Genomic DNA, 17,355 nt, shown 5'->3' with positions numbered 1-17,355 from the left:
CCAAAGTTGAAAACTAAAAAGTGCACTGTGAAAAAATCCCGTAAATTTCAAGGTCCTTTCCTGGCAGCTAGAGTGCCTGTTAAGTCACCGTGAACTTTACAGTGGAAGGTTTGTAAATTGTGCCTTGAAGGGGTAGTTTGCAAAACTTCCACCGTGAAACTTACTGCACTATACCTGGCACCCTAGTTGCCAGGTAAAGCACCGTGAATTTAATGGGATTTTTTTTTTTTTTTTTTTACAGTGTGCCCCCCCTCCCCCATCCGAAACAAAAAAAACATGTGAAGTGTGCACCTACATGTTTACTTTTAACAGTTAAATAATACAACTCCACCAGATGTTCTTTATTAAGCGGTATCCACAAATTATTGATTCAGAAACGCGAATGACAGAACGACAATGGAAGTGCCGCACATCCCGATCCGTACAAAAATGTTTCTCTTAACGCTAACACACGAAGTGTGAACATTAGAACAAAGAGGTCAATATAATGTAGGGGCTTGAAACACTATGTGGACTTACATACGCCCACACGTTTTTTTTTTACAGTGTGTGAGAATATGATTTTCCTTAGTGTACAGAACAAAGGAGTGTCCACCTAGTGACTGCAACATACAGCTGGCTGTGTGTGCTCATTTTTCATCACACCTACCTAATTGAGACCGAGGAAAAAAAACAAAAGGAAACGAAAGGACTCCATAATATGGTAACTCTACCGACTGGGGCACTCCACAGAGAAATGTGTCTACAAAGTTTAGGGAAACTGTTAATTACAAGGACGAAGAAAAAAACAATAGAATGATCCACTTGGTTGAATGGCCAGGCCTACGTTGTTAATTAATTCAACGGATCGACCAATAATTGTGTTCACTTAAAGACACTAGACACCTTTTGGCAATTGTCAAAGACCAGTCTTCTCACTTGGTGTAACTCAACATATGCACAAAATAACAAAATTGGAACTCACTCTGTAGTCGAAGTTGCGAGCTAATAATGAAAAAATAAATACCCTTGTCACACGAAGTTGTGTGCTTTCAGATGCTTGATTTCGATACCTCAAAGTTTAATTCTGATTCGTGGAAAATTACTTCTTTCTCGAAAACTACGTTGCTTCAGAGGGAGCCATTTCTCACAATGTTTTAAACTATCAACAGCTCCCCATTACTCATTAACAAGTAAGGTTTTATACTAGCATTTATTTTGAGTATTTACCAATAGTGTCCATTGCCTTTAAAGGGAAGGTACACGTTTGGTAATTACTCAAACAAACATTAACTTAAAACTGACTTGGTAACGAGCATTGGAGAGCTGTTGATAGTAATACAACTTTGTGGGAAACGACTCCCTCTGAACTAACGTTGTTTTTAAGAAAGAGGTAATTTCTCACTAAAATATTAAAAGACTTCTAGTTCTAGCTATAGAAGTCTTTTATTCCTATCTGAAAGCACACAAATTTGTCCAACAAGGGTGTTTTTTTTATCATCATTTTCTCGCAACTTCGACGACCAATTGAGCCCAAATTTTCGCAGGCTTGTTATTTTATGCTTATGATGGGATACACCAAGTGAGAACACTGGTCTTTGACAACTACCAAGATGTACAGTGCATTTAAATGTGCATCTAAATTGAAGTGAAGTGATTTGTGAATAATGTTAATACTAAAATGCTGTTTACTAAATTCGATTTGATTTAGACAAACATAATTGGACCAACCTATTAACTTTGTGCAATATTACACGTTTTTAAAGCCAAGGTCACCTGATTATAAAAGTACCTGAAACACATTAGTACTTTGAATTAGTTTAATCTTAAAGTGCAATTGTCGATCCATGCCTTTTTATATAGCACAGTTGGACCATTTGAAGTTTTGTATTCAATGCTTGCACTATGATTGAATGCAGGTTCAAGCTAAATCATTTTAATAATTTCACGGCTAACCATTCCCCCATCCGCTTACCGATGACGTTCCCCCGGTAACCATAGGGAGATTAAAATAAACCTATGAGCCAACAACTTTACGGAAATCACATTTTAGAATCAGCGCTGTGCTGTGACTCAAGGGTGGGTCCTTTATGAACCATAGATAATGACGTAATGCAATGAAAGGGCAAAGGTCAATCTTGACTGGGTGAGTGCAAGCTCGTGATCTTCCATCATAGCTTGCCACTCTATTTGAAGCAAGGTTATCCACAGTACGATCTAACCTACTGCGAATCTGCTCAAGTCAAAATGGTAAGTCGTTGACATTGTTCATCTTTAACAGTTTCCTAAAAAAGTTAACATATTTATTGATTGGTGTTTTGAATGAACATGTTGGTGTTCTCAATTGATAAACTGAATAATGCCTTAACGGGTTATGTCGAGATGTAAAATGGACCCCTGAAAATGTTGGAAGATAAAAAGAGGGTGTATTTTTAGCCTTGTTGGTCCGGGAAGTTTGAACAGTTTGTATTTTTTCTCTCTTAACCTTAACACCGTTGCAACCTTTCTTCTAAATAATCAGTGAGTAAATAGTTGGGTCCGGGGCAAGGTACGTCCTTCATTACAGACTAGACACATATAACATTAAAGACACTAGGCACGTCCTATTGGCAATTACTCAAAATGATTATTAGCATGACAACTTACTTGGTAACAAGCAATGGAGAGCTGTTGATAGTATAAAACATTGTGAGAAACGGCTCCCTCTGAAGTAACATAGTTTTTGAGAAAGAAGTGATTTCTCACTAAAATATTTGAAGTGAAAAAGAGACCTCACCTGGGTCTCGAATTCAAGTCATCTGAAAGCACACAACTTGTGCGACAAGGGTTTTTTTTCTTCCATTATTCTCTCGCAACTTCGACGACCAAATGAGTTCAAATTTTCACAGTTTTTTTTTATTTTATGCACATGTTGAGGTACACCAATTGATGAGAAGAGTGGTCTTTAACAATTACCAAAGGTGTCAAGTCCCTTTAAGTTTATTTCTTTTCGTTTACATGAGAAGACAATGCACGCTATTTTTAGACAAGTTAAACATTTCGTTGGCATGTTTGTTGATTGTTATGAATTAACTAATAGGCAATTCTAATTTGGAGTTGGGACCATCCTGGGTGTTGCAAACTTAAAGACAGTGTGTAGTTATGGTAACGTCAGGGCACAACAGTTGAAAATAATGTAAAGTGGTGCAGGCCTGATACTTCACGAAGGCACAAAGGCGATTGTCTCCATGCCCTCTGGTCATTGCCTCTGGTCAAATTGTATTTTTAACGAATTTAGTAACGAACGGAAATATTGCTTATGTTCGACGTACTTGGACGATTCTATTACACTGCGGGGGCAGGGGTAATTTCTGAGGGCTGAGTTGTATTTTTTCTTTTTGGTTTTAGCTACTGTTTTTTCCTTTCTTGTTAGTAACTAAGCCGCCACTCTGGAATTCGAAGTGAAAAGGGGAGGTTTTAAATATAATATTTGTTTAACTCCATGAGATTGAGAGACACATAAAATGGTAAATAATCATCTTGTATGCTGTATCACCCCTGCGGTGTAATGGAATCGTCCAAGTACGTCGAAAGACAACATGGCGGATATTTCCGTTCGTTACTAAGTTGGGGGTAAAAAACACTTTTTTACAATAAGTAATACAATTTTTTCAACAGCTTGAAAGTGATTTGGGTGCATATGAATCATGTGCTATATTACACGGTTGACTTATGTTCAAATGATCTGTTAAGTTGTCGGTAATTAGTGCGACTCCCTTGGTGCCCTTGAAATGCTCCAGAATAAATTTACAATTTCTTTATGGTGCCCTTTACCGAGGACACAATGCCTTGGTGCCCTTGCCCTTTCAAAAACGAAGCGGTGTGTCTTACTAAAACATAGTAACATAACTTTACTTAAAATGAAATTGAAAAGAGGATGGGGGTTAAGACTTATTCATTTAAGATGATACTTTATCAAAATTTATTAAAATTTGATCGAGCCATGAATAATGGTCCCCCCCCCCTGTAGCTAAGCATTGATTTGCACAATGCTATGGGGGAAACGACACCGGGCCAAATGAACTATGCATCCCATTCATGGACCTTAGCAACAAATTTTGATCACCTCTTTTCTCAGTAAATCTAAATAAATGTGTTGGAAGTAAACTTGGTTGTTTTGTGAATTACTTAACAGGCTCGTAAAAGCAGGTACACTCCCACTATTAGGAATTAACAGATTAACTGATTTCCAACTGGGTTTGGGTATTATAATGATAAATAACTTGATCTCCATTAAAATGCTAATAATCCGAACTCCGACTGCCAAATTGTCCGGCGGCTTATTCGTCGAAACTCAGACGAACTAAAGCCGTCGGACTTAATTAAAACCGGTTGTAATCACTGTTCATTTGACGGCGCGATTTGTCCGGTATTGAAAAAACGAGCTGAATGCCAGCTAGAAACACCGGGCCCAATTTTAGCAGTGAACACAGTGTCGACAGATTTACATTCAAACCAGTTTGAAATAATGATGGTTGAAAGCTTCCCCTTACAAATAATATTAAAACGAGAATTAGAAGAAAAAAAAATATATATATAAAGGGTTTTGCAACAACAAATGAGACAAAACTAGAACGGTTACCAATTTGTGTACATAAGCGATAACGATGCCTCTATCGAGACAAGGAAATTGTGTGGAATGGTCGCTTTAATCTGATTAATCGGATACAGAGAGTACAAATAAAACCATTTTATCAAAATGCAATACAACTTCAGATGATTGATCGACATTGCTGATTGTTGAAACCAACGGTTGTGTTCAGAACCACCCAAACTCATTTAGAGATTATCATTACATGATGTTACCGAAAACCTGATATTGTTGTTTAATATGATTCCCGATAAAAATTTACCTTTAAATGCGCTGGGCACTTTTGGTAATTACTCAAGATAGATGTTAGCATAACAACTAGCATGGAATGAGCAATGAGAGTTGTCGATTATAAAATATTGTGAGAAACAGCCCACTGTGAAGTGACGTAGTTTTTGAGAACCAGGTAATTTTTCACCCAAGTATTAAGAGACTTCAGGCCTGAAGACTGTTTTTATGCATCTGAAAGCACATCAATTAGTGCATCAATGGTATTTTTCTTTCAGTATTATCGTGCAACTTCAATAACTTATTGAGTCAAAATGTTCACAGATATGTTTGGCTAGGTGAGACTACTGGTCTTTGACAATCATATTCCGGGGTTATTAAAGCCATTATACACTTTCGGTAAACAGTATTGTCCAAGTCCCAAACTTCGTGTATCACAACATATATATAAAATAACAAACCTGTAAAAATTTAGGCCTTAATCGGTCATCGGAGTCGGGAGAAAATAACGGGAAAACCCACTCTTGTTTCCGCGCGTTTCGCCGTGTCATGACATGTGTTTAAAATAGATCCGCAATTCTCGCTATCGAGAATTGATATTGTTTTAATGTTTTCTCAAAAAGTAAAGCATTTCATGGAACAATATTTTAAGAGAAGTCTTTACCATTACCTTTTGTAAACCCTGTAAAATATTTGTAAATCTGTGAACTTTGCTTTTTGTCTGTACCGAAAGTGTATAATGGCTTTAAAGGATGTCACAAAATGTTTGTGAATTACATCACGAACTGTCTTGGGAAACTGCCTTGGTATTACTTAAAGGGATTTTTTTTCAAAAACTCCAAGAACGGGTTCTTTCAAAAACTCCAAGAACGGGTTCTTTTAATAGCGCACAAATCCTTAGGTGCTAAAGGGCACTCTGAAGATGGAACACTGAGTTAGAATCTGTACAGTTCTGGTTTGAGCAATGTTCTTGAAAGTAGAAGTTGAAATAGATGCCCGGATGATGTAGGGAAGGCGGTATTAATATAAGGCTCCTCGGCCAACAAATATTTTTAGCAGTTATTCAAGTGAGATGATCACGGATGGGGAACTTTTGGGCGCTAGGTGGCAGCAGAGTTACCAGGTAAAAACCATTGTTTTTAGGCAATGTGCGCATGCTCAGAACTACGTCAACAATAAATCTGCTAGTTGGATAGTCTCCCATTGATCAAAGTCACTGTCTCGGTAATAAAATGATCTAAACCTAGAAAGTTAAGATGAAGCCTAGGAGTTGATGGATTTCCAGTCGATCAAGAGGATTTTAAATTTGAATTGAGATCCAGTGCATTTCCTTGAGAATACATGTGCGTTTTCGTAGTCGTGTTACTGTTTCATTTGTATTTGCTATTGGTTGATCACTGGTCATTGACCGATACAGTTTTGGGTTACAACCGCCAGAAACGCACACCGGGCTGCGATTTTGCTTCCTGTAGTCTAGAACTAAATTATGTTGAAAGGTTTGCGGTAACACCACGTAATGACTATTTCAAAATGAGTTGGGGTGGTAAGAACCGTTAGTTACAACACGCCGTTTCGATCAGTATAGGTTTAGAATTGCCAACCCTAATTTTTTTCCCTGATTTTGTTTAAAGATTTTAAATTTTTTTTACCGATCTTACTAAGAAAAAAAAAAAAACAATTTAAAAGTAATTCAACAGTTGCTACAGATACAAATATTGCCCCCGAGCCGGGGTAATGTGGTCGTGACTATAATATGACTGTGTTATTTAAAGAAAAAAACCTTAACTATAAGTAAACTCTCTTGACTTTGCTACAGGCCACCGTCACCGACTATGGAGGTTTCGATGCAGACAGTGACTGTCAGATCCTGCGGAAGGCAATGAAGGGATTGGGTGAGTATACACTACAGTGACTGGGTGCAGTCCTCGACGTACTGGTACCACGTGACACGAAGGTGTGGCAAAATTTAAATCACATGCCGTCACGATAGTGTGGGCTTTTTTTTTTTTAAACATTGCTCATTACCCGATATTACTAGTCGGTTAAAACCTTCAAACGAGACACATTGTCAGCACATGCTGCAGAATTGTGATAATTCTATTGTCTTAAAAATATGTGGTTTGATTAGAAAAGGCGAGAAAACTCTGCCAACATATTTTGTGTACAATTTCAGTTTATCTATTGTCCATGGTATGTTACTTGGTAACATGCAATGAAGAGCTGTTGATAGTATAACACATTGTGAGAAACGGCTCCCTCTTTTCGAGAAAGTATTTGTTCACTTAAATATTTGAATTTAATTTCGAGACCTCAGAGTTAGAGGTTGCTGTCCCGAAATCAAGCACAGTTCGCCATATGGAGGACAAAATATCCAGGGGACAAAATCTCATGCCATAACGGCTTTGGCCTGGAGCCGAAGCTCAAGTCGAGGTTTAGAAAACTTAGGAAAGAGTGTCGTCACTCTCTGATACTGCCTAGCCTCTAATAATTTGCTCTTTTATGTGGCTGTTTTATAATCAAGGAACTGACGAGAAGGCGATAGTGGACATTTTGGGCAACAGGAGCAATGCACAAAGACAGAAGCTGTTGGTTCAGTACAAAGCTTCATTTGGCAGGGTAGGTAATGCTAAAATAAGTCACGTCGAGTGCTGTTCACAACAGTCTCTGCTCCAAAGATCTTCTTAAGATATCACAAACACTGCATCCTCTACGGCAAGGTAGTTTGCTCTATAGTTATGTCAACTATACTACAAGCAAGGGCCGGTATCACGGTCTCAGATGTCCGGCGTGCTAAAAGTTCCGCGCGAAGTCACCGTCGGGCATTTCGGCACACAGTAGTCACGGTCTCAGATGTCTGGCGTGCCAAGCTTGCTGGGATGACGTAGCATGCTGTCGTTGCGGGCATGAGTCGCCTGTGCTCAGCTGCCGCTACGATCTCCAACATCTTTGTTGTTGTTATCGTACGAGTGCTTTATCGCCTGGCAGCCCAAAACCCTCTTCTGGCTTTCAGAATAACCTTCCTTGTAATTCTCGCTCCCCAAACACTCGATTATGAAGTACCTCTTTTTTTCACAATAATGCCGTAGTCGCTCCACTCGTTCCAGTCGATTTACTTGTGGACGCCGCCATGACAGCTACGAGCTCGAGCAAAACAGTTGACTCAGCCCGGCAATAAAATCGACAACTTTCGCTTGCTGGGCGCAGGTATGAAGAAACGTAATACTGCCGTTGTTGGTAATCCGGAGCTTTTAGCACGCCGGAAATCTGAGACCGCGACACCGGAAAATTTGTCCTCTATACAGGATCCCCTGCCACACACCGGTACCCAACAACACTTAACCGTGTTTCATCGTTTAAAAGAGTTATACAAAGCATACCATCTCGAGTCTCACACTTTGCAAACTTTGTGACAAGTCCAAATGCTAAAGGTGTTTAAAAGGACTAGCCTGCTTATCGCCTTTCCTAAAAAGTTTCTTACAATCATTGGAGTGTGTTTGCAGAAAGTGGCCGTGTTTTGCTGGGTACATCTCACACTTATTATAGCTACAATAACTGCTAACCCACACAACAATTGTCTTACCTGTAATTTCCTGAGGTCTGTGAAAAGACTGACGACCAAGTCCAGATTTTCACAGATTTGTTATTTTATGCATAAAATTATGTTGGGATACACCAAGTGAGAATACTGGTCTTTGATAATTACCAAAGGTTTTCAAATGCCTTTAAATCAATCGTCTTGTTTCGAGCCTAATGTGCCTACATTTATTAAACATGATTCTACAACTTACAATTCTTATTATTCTTAAAGGACCTCGTCAAAGATTTGAAGAGTGAGTTAGGAGGTAACTTTGAGGACGCCATTTTGGCAATGATGGATCTACCAGGAGTGTTTGATGCAAGGTGTCTCAAGAAAGCCATGAAGGTATCATTAGTTTACAAAACAATAGGCCTAAGTGGAATCAGTTCCTTTTGCCCTAATTTGGCCAGCAATTATCACGTCTTATATTCTTGATTCGGGGAATCAAGTCTATTGTGTTTTGAGTGCTGGTTAACAAAAAGTGTTAAATTTTTGATTAGTTTAAAAATGTAGATCCGCCTTAAATATGTGCACTTCATAATGTAATGGACACACATACGCTTTAAAAAGTTATTGTTTATATACATACATTTATGTTAATACATTATGAATTTTCCACAAAGTCCTAAGTTTGCAAGGAATGCACGTAGAATACTTGAGTTAAACAAACCAAACAACATTATTAATAAACGTATTTCTATTTGATTGTATAATATTTTCCGACCGTACACGAAGGCAAATGGTTTCCCAAAAGTGACAACTTTTTTACGCGTTCTAGGGGAGAATGGCGGGTGAGGGGGGGGGGGGGAGGTGCGGGGTCGGGGGGGGGGGAGGTGGGGGGGGGGGCACTGTAATTTAGCATTGTCGACTGTATCAAAGAGACCGCCAACTGCAGACTATTCATTGTTCTTGTGTGACATTGAATTTCCGGTTTTTAATTCTTTTTCTCTCTAACCGTGTGTTGTTTTTGTTGCTGGTTTAGGGGCTTGGTACCGATGAGTCTGTCTTAGTGGAGATCATGTGCACACGATCAAATGCGGTAGGTACTACGTTGTAATCAATCATTTTATTGTTGGTCTTAATAATATTAAAATTTCGAGTAAAGACAGACCACACACACTGTGACGGTGCATGGCCAAATTCAATTCAATTCAAAAACATTGATTTCATAATTCCTCAATCAATATATTAAATACATTGTAAACAAAGTGATTATTTCTAGGACTAAGGGGCACGGCCAAGTATGTACAGCTTTTGTTAGGGAGTGCCCATCACAACAACCCCCCCCCCCCAAACAAATATATAATAATAATAATAATTAAATGGCTACGCCCGCTCAGAGACTTGAGCAGTCTATCAAAAAATACCCACAATAAGTCGACGTTAATTTTCGGTCTTTTGTTTTTTGTTTGTAGCAAATTAAAGCCATCAAGGCAGCTTACAAAGCCGGTGAGTGATATTGCAATAATCAATATGATAAACTTTAAAAATAATATTTTGCATAATGAATGATCAATTATCCATCCACAGTTGCAACATTCATACTACATATTTTTTTATGCAGGTTTTGACAAAGATTTGGAGAGTGCATTAGAAAGTGAAACTAGCGGTGACTTCAAAAGGGTTCTGATTGGTCTATGCGCGGTAGGTACACATTGTAATGAAGCATCATCTACTTGTATTGGGGACAATTTCACAAAGATCATAGGCCGTGTCTGAATTAGCGGCTACAGCTGCGGCTCTGGCTAGATTTCCGCGTCATCATGCGTTGAATGTATATGACGTCCTTAGCAACACCCTTAGCAACAGCCGTAGCCGTAGATACTGCCTTAGATTGATTTTAAAGGCAGTGATTGGTGGTTGGTAAGGTATCGTACTGGTTTAAAGGCAGTGGACACTATTGGTAATTACTCAAAATAGCATAAAACCTTACTTGGTAACGAGTAATGGTGAGAGGTTGAGAAACGCCTCCCTCTGAAGTGACTTAGTTTTTGAGAGAGAAGTAATTTTCCACAAATTTGATTTCGAGACCTCAAAAGCAGAATTATGAGGTCTCGAAATCTAGCATCTGACATCACACAACTTCGTTGACAAGGGTGTTTGGTGTTTTTTCTTTCACCATTGTCTCGCAACGTCGATGATCAATTGAGCTCAAATTTTCACAGGTTGGTTATTTCATGCATTATGTTGAGATACACCAAGTAAGACTGTGTTCAGTGTCTTTAACTGCGAATCGTTCCTAATTGCCAAGAGTAGGCCTGATCGTATAACACAAATCACACTGACAACACATCGACATATGAATCTTATTGCTTTGTGAAATTGAGCCCAGATTTGACAAGATAATTATACAAACGCTCCAATCAGTTGAAATAAGTGTCAGACAACGCACAATTTTGTTAGTGCAGTGTATGAAACGGCAGTACAAAATGTATCCATAATATTTCATGTTTCTCCTCTATAGGCTGGTAGAGATGAGAGCCCTGATGTTGATGATAGCAAGGTTGCAGAAGACGCTAAGGCACTCGAAGAAGTAAGATAACTTAATCTTACACTTACTTAAGATATTATCGAATATTATTTCAATAGTTGAAACACTATAGGAAACTTTTGAATGCTAGGTGGCAGCAGACTTACCAGGTAGATGTCCATGTGTGTGAATCAAATTGACGTGGTGCAAAACAAGTAAAACGTACTGGTTTTGACATTGTTGTCATTTTGTATTGTGGACATTTTTTTGTATTTTAGCCATTGGTACAAAAACAGCACACATGGACAGGCAATCGAAAAAAAAAAAATATGTAAGGAAATTAGCCATTGAAAGCGCCCTCAAGCGGCCATCACAATTACGATTAATTGGTAGTAGTTAATTCTGAACAATCCTGCACCACAGATTATTTGCCGTTGATACAAAAATAAAACACAGAGTGAGTGACAGGCAGTATAAATAAGATATGTATGGAAACTAGCAGAGATGTGTTTTGAGAGAGTTGCGACATGGAGGGACCAGTTTTCTTTGGTCACGTGGTTGCTGGCCGCAGTTTTTGTCTCCAAATGCAGCACAACCCAACGACACCCCGTGTTCGCCGCTGCGTTTCTTGGGGAACAAAATGGCTTCTTACCGCAAATTGTCGTAACTCTCTCAACATACGGCTCTGTAGCCTTTGAAATAAAGCGCCCTCAAGCGGTCACAAATACAATCAATTGGTAGTAGTTTTTGTGGAAGTTACTTCTTGATATTCCCCCACACTAGATTAACGGTGCTATTTTATTATGACAGGCTGCTCAAGGAATGGGAACAGACGAGTCCGAGTTTCAACGCATTATTGTTACAAGAAGTCCAGTCCACCTCAGAGCAGTCTTCTCAGCTTTTGAAGAGGTAACTAACTAAGTTTGTATAATCACAACACTCATGGCACAATTTCTTAGCGCTGCGGTACAACACCCATGGCACAATTTCTTAGCGCTGCGGTAAGCAAATATCCGTGCTAACTGTAGCGGCAAAATTTTGCGATCCTGTAAACAGCGCTTTGAAATAAAAACTCGCGCAGATAAGCACAACATCGGCCGTTAAGCAGCTCTATGAAATTGGGCCAAGAAAAACCCCTGTTAGTATTACTCCATGTCAATTATATTGATTTTACCTTAATTTTCTTAGGTTATCTAATCTATGGATTGTCTGTTTTACTCTTATCTTTTCCAAGACAACCTCCGTCCATATGATTGTATTGTCCTCTGAATTAAACAATTGCACAGTACTTTTCTTAAACACTTTATACTCCTCCAATCGCAGCCCCTCCTTTTAGTCCCCAGCTGGCGGTTTTCATTAACAAGTTTGAATTCATCACGTGATTTTCATTCATTTGGGAAATAAGAATAAAAATGTTGTTACAATTTACTGTTAAACACACATTCTGAAAACGCCACACCTTGAGTCTTGTGCACTTCGTAAGTTATATAGCGGTTGCTTTTTGGTGAAGAGCTAGAAAAGTACTTGGGGAATTCATTGATTTATACATCTTGTTTTCCTTTCTAGTCCACAGGTAAATCCATCGAGGATGTAATAAAGAGCGAGATGACTGGCAGCCTCGAGAAGGCGTACTTGACTATCGGTAAATAACGCTTTTTATGACATTCCCTGTATATGTTAGTGTTAGCATTTTTTTGTTAGTTAGGCCGCGATGGGTGGGTTCTGATGCAAACATTGAGTGCAAAGACTTTCTGATTTTCTGTACACCCGTTTTTTAAGGTGCTTTTTAAATAAAGGTTGTTGGATCGGTCAAGTTGGTCTTTGAAAAGCTTATTACCGTTTGTCATAAATGTGCATGGGTAGAAAGATGTTGTAAAAGTAGAATACAATGATCCACACAAACATGCCTCTAAATTGCTCGGTTTTCCTTTTACCTCGTCGACTAACACGGTCGGCCATTTATGGGAGTCAAATTTTTGACTCCCATAAATGGTTGACCTTGTTAGTTCGCACAGTAAAAGGAAAACCACGCAAATTCAAGGCAAATTTGTGTAGATCATTGTATTCTACTTTTAAAACATCTTTCCAACCATATGCATTTTATTACAAACGTTGACAAATTCTTTTCAAAGACCAACTCGTCCGATCCAAGGCAACGTGTTCCTTTAATGTGGTGCTGTTAAATTTTCGTCTGTTTCTATTTTAAACCTCTTAAACGTATATATTTTTGTATTTTTGTATGTGCGTCATCAGACGCGAATAAAGAATCATGAACGGAACTAGCTGATCATTATCCCCTTTAACCCAGACATTACAAATATTTCTTAAAACCTTCCTCTTTTCTTTTTCTGTCAAGCTTTTATTATTGATTCCTTGTGAAGCGCTTTCATCATGTTCCAGGCGCTGTATAACTATTCATTATTGTTCTGATTTTGTACGAATTCAAAACTTTGTGAAAACGTCGCCAATTCCAAATTGGTGTTGATTTCAAAAACCAGCTCTTCAGTCTAAAAAATAGTTTTAAATGTATTTAAACTTTCAACAAATTTCCTAAAAAGTGTATACAACTGTATCAGAAAGCTACTGGTGTTGCTAGATGAAATTTATAAATCAGACAGTCAGTTTATACGGACATTAATTAGTTTATAATTGACGGCTTGATTTCTCTTTCAGTTGGTTTCTTTTCGCGCCCAATGGAGTTTTTTGCTGATCAGTTAATGAGAGCCATGAAGGGACTGGGCACAGACGAAGATCATCTCATTCGAGTTATTGTGTCTCGCTCAGAGGTAAATAACAACAACAACAACAACAACAACTGTTCCAATTGGTGGAATCAAACTCACTTAGATGCCAGTGCGTTAAGAAAGACAAAGCGTTTTGTCAAACATTTAAAAAAAAACACCATAGGTTAATTGTCACAATATAGATACCGACAACGGGATCACAATTTACACCGTTAGGGTTTTTAAATTACACGAATCAGGCCTGCTTCTTCACGGAGGCAACGAAAGCGATTGCCTCCATGCCCCCTGGTCATTGCCGATGTGCCCTTGAAAAGCCCCCGTAGAAACTTTAATGTCCTCGTTGGAGGGTGCCATATTTTATACTAAGAAGAAAATACCTTGGTACCCTTGCCCTTTCAAAAACGAAGCATACAGGCCTGACTAAATTTTGATTTGATTCTCTCGCTGCTATCAACGGTACAACACCAATGGTGTCAATTTTAACACCCCAATGTTTGCAATATAGGGTGCGTTCGTTTAGCTTCCCCGGGTCGACCCCGGTGTGTGGCGTTTTTTTTTCCAGGACGAACGTGTGCAGATAATTACCCACGGTTTCCTGGGAAAAAACCCCGCCACACACCGGGGTCTACCCAGGGAAGCTAAACGAACGCACCCATAGTAGTAAGATTATTCCGGTGTCGCAAGGCACTGCAGCTGGTGCCGGTGTGGCAGGAGATTGTGTTCCATGCGGAGATGCTGTTCCCCCTATAAAGCGCCCTCTTTTGAATCCTCATCTTTTAGCCCACGTTCATTTCCTGTGTGGGACAGAATCGCCGGCGGACACGTTTCCCCTGGACACCGATGTTGTTGTATTTCTTGTTCCAGAATTCGGATATAATTTCTTCAATGGAGTCCCCAGAATTATTTGGATTATAGGCAATGATTTTTTAGCATAGTCAGCTCTGATACTGAACTTGATAATACATCATTGCTGTACATTATCAATTTGAACACAACTGAGAAAGGTTTTCAGTAACACCATGTGAATATCTCTAGTTGAGTTGTGTAGGTTCTGAGAAGAACAGGTGGTTAACTACTCAATGTTTTGACAACTCAATGTTTCGATTTAAATGGTGTTACCGAAAATCTCTCTTCTTAGTCATATCTTCAACTATGCAAAAATTCAAATCTTACTTAACTTGAACACAATTTACATGCTTTCGATTTGACTTTGTTTTGTAGACTGATCTCCGGGCGATCAAGGCAGCTTTTGGCTTGAAGTACGGCAAGACTCTGGAAGAAGCCATTGTCAGTGAATGCGGGGGGGACTTCCGCAACGTTCTGGTCACCCTCGCAACAGCTTAAACACCCACCAAGCATTTACTGAACCATTACAGCAACTGATTGTGATAAATCGCATGAAAATCAAACTATGAAGTTGACTTAAAAATACACATTCGAAAGAGCTAAACATAATGTTTCATTGGCTCGATTTCACCAAGAGTCAGGACTAGTCCTTACTTAGTAGTATGTTCTAGCCATAGAGCTATATATCAATATATATAGCTCTATGGTCCTAGCAGATATTTAAAACTTCAGGCCAGTCCTAAGTTAGGAAGAGTAACTCGTACCAACTCGAGATAAGAGTCCTAACTTAGGACTATGTCTTAGGAGATATTCCAAACTTAAGGAAAGTCATAACATGGGAAGAGTAATTCGTCCTATCTTGAGATAAGACTAGTCCTAACTTAGGACTACGTCCTAGCAGATATTTTAAACTTAAGGCAAGTCCTAAGTTAGGAAGAGTAACTCTTCCTAACTCGAAATAACACTAGTCCGAACTCTTTGTGAAATCAACCCCAAGGCTCGATTTTAATCTTAAGATGAGTTGTCAATATTACCATGTTTGATTAGCAGTTTTAAGATTGATAAACATTTAAGATCAATCTTAACTCTTTACAAAATCGGGTAGACCTAAGGCAGTCCATAGGTGCAGCTACTTCACGTGATTTTAGGAAATGGTACATGCAGTGACAACACTTTGAAAGCAGCAATTGTTTGTATATGATTTAATTGCTGAGATTTGTGCCTCACTGTAAATCAATATCTTGAATATTCTTAGATTTGTTGTCTTATTCTGTTGGTGTTTTGATGTGAAATAATTGTCAAATGTAAGATTTTGAAGATTAAATGATACTGTACAATGTGTAACTATTCGGTACCAGACGTGCCTGTTTGTTTTGTGTTATTGAGACCAGGGTTAACAATTATCACAACCGTCCAAATAGCCAACATATGGGAAGTGTAGGTGCTGAAGTTTTGTATCAAGTTTTGTAGCCTTTTCATTTTCAAAATGGCAGTCTTTTTACTCAAAAGTGTTACCAATAATCATTCACACGATGATGCATAACTCGGGAAGTAAGAGTTCTACAATCTTTTTTTTTGAATCTATAATGATGATTGAAGAGTTTAACCGTTGAAAAGAAAACAAATTCACAAGTGGGAGTCAAAAATTTGACTCCCATAAATGGCCGACCGTGTTTGTCGACGAGGTATTAAAAGAGGAAAACCACACAGTTTCGAGTGATTGTGGATTATTATATTCTACTTTTAAAATATGTTTCTAATCATAATGCATTCTATAACAAATGGTTACAAACGCTTTTCAAAGACCAACTCGACCAATCTAAGGCAACAACAAAACATTCATAATGGGTTTTTGGTTTGGCCTGTTGCTGGGGCAACATGGGGGTTGAGCTGATGTTATCATAATAAAAGAAACAACAATAAAATACTTATAAAACGTTTTTTCTTTATTATTTAAGACAGTTGCTGATACAAGTACAATAATTCATAGTTACCAGAGAAAGGTCAGCTGAACGTTGCCAAAAACATCCCTCACAATTTTACCTCCGCAATTATTATATTGTTTATTGAAATAATATTAGCATTTGTTAGTCAACAATAGAGGGAAGGCAATTATGTTGGCTTCACTATGTTTTGTTTTTGTTAGAACCACATGGTGATCACTGTAAGTGCCACGTGCTTGTTAAAATGTTTACTAATAATGCAATATGTGACAAAAAGTGCCAAACAGGTACAGCCTGTAAGCACAAAACTTGAAAAGCACCCACAAAACATTGGTTGGCAAAAACAAAACCAGCCTTTATTCCATAAAGTTTACAATGTTAGAACTGGTGCGACCAACTTCCATATTATTTGCTTCATTTTCTCAGCAGTATTTTTTGCACTTTTATGAAATCGGGCCATTATAAGTTTGAACCCTTTGCAAATGCACTGCTGTGCGGCGTTTCTGAAAATAATGCAATGACAAACAAAGTGTTTATAGGCCTACGTCCACTTAATCTGCTTGACATTATGTTCCATTTCCACAAAATGACAAATGACAATAATATAATAATTTAATTTCCGAGTAGCTAAAATACTAAAGGTATTACATGTACTTAAATCGTTATTTTATACTGTGTTTAACATGAGCCAATAACAAACCAACAGGGTCAAATTTCACGGCTCCTTCGGTCACCCCAAATAATTATATCAACCCACCAACACCTCTCAGTCACAACAAACATGGCGGATATAATAAACTGACAAGGAACCAACCCATAAAACTGGTACAATTTTATTTTGCAAATTTTCAAGTCAATAGTCATGAAGTGTCACTGAATTTGACAGCGCCATCATTTATACCAGTACTCTTGAGTTGCATTTGAATTCCTGCTCAATA

At 38.4% G+C, this 17,355-nt stretch overlaps 1 protein-coding gene across 1 annotated transcript; it reads left to right on the top strand.

Annotated features, from left to right (window-relative positions):
* Nucleotides 1-2,093: 2,093 nt before the first annotated feature.
* Nucleotides 2,094-15,818, top strand: LOC139952465 (annexin A13-like). Its single transcript, XM_071951600.1, has 12 exons — nucleotides 2,094-2,229; nucleotides 6,654-6,729; nucleotides 7,359-7,453; nucleotides 8,646-8,759; nucleotides 9,397-9,453; nucleotides 9,830-9,863; nucleotides 9,979-10,058; nucleotides 10,879-10,947; nucleotides 11,695-11,793; nucleotides 12,451-12,526; nucleotides 13,558-13,670; nucleotides 14,850-15,818. Exons 1-12 carry the CDS (start codon nucleotides 2,227-2,229, stop codon nucleotides 14,970-14,972), a joined length of 939 nt encoding a protein of 312 aa, XP_071807701.1. The 5' UTR covers nucleotides 2,094-2,226; the 3' UTR covers nucleotides 14,973-15,818.
* Nucleotides 15,819-17,355: the final 1,537 nt, after the last annotated feature.

Source organism: Asterias amurensis, chromosome 20 (assembly GCF_032118995.1).
Source record: "Asterias amurensis chromosome 20, ASM3211899v1".
In the NCBI taxonomy this organism is placed as follows: domain Eukaryota; kingdom Metazoa; phylum Echinodermata; class Asteroidea; order Forcipulatida; family Asteriidae; genus Asterias; species Asterias amurensis.
This window is presented reverse-complemented; position numbering and strand designations above follow the sequence as displayed.

Bases quoted from the DNA above. Each gene is read 5' to 3' on its own strand.
- LOC139952465 (XM_071951600.1), top strand. The intron at 8,760-9,396 runs GTATCATTAGTT...TTGCTGGTTTAG, and splicing joins GTCTCAAGAAAGCCATGAAG to GGGCTTGGTACCGATGAGTC. The intron at 12,527-13,557 runs GTAAATAACGCT...TTTCTCTTTCAG, and splicing joins GAAGGCGTACTTGACTATCG to TTGGTTTCTTTTCGCGCCCA.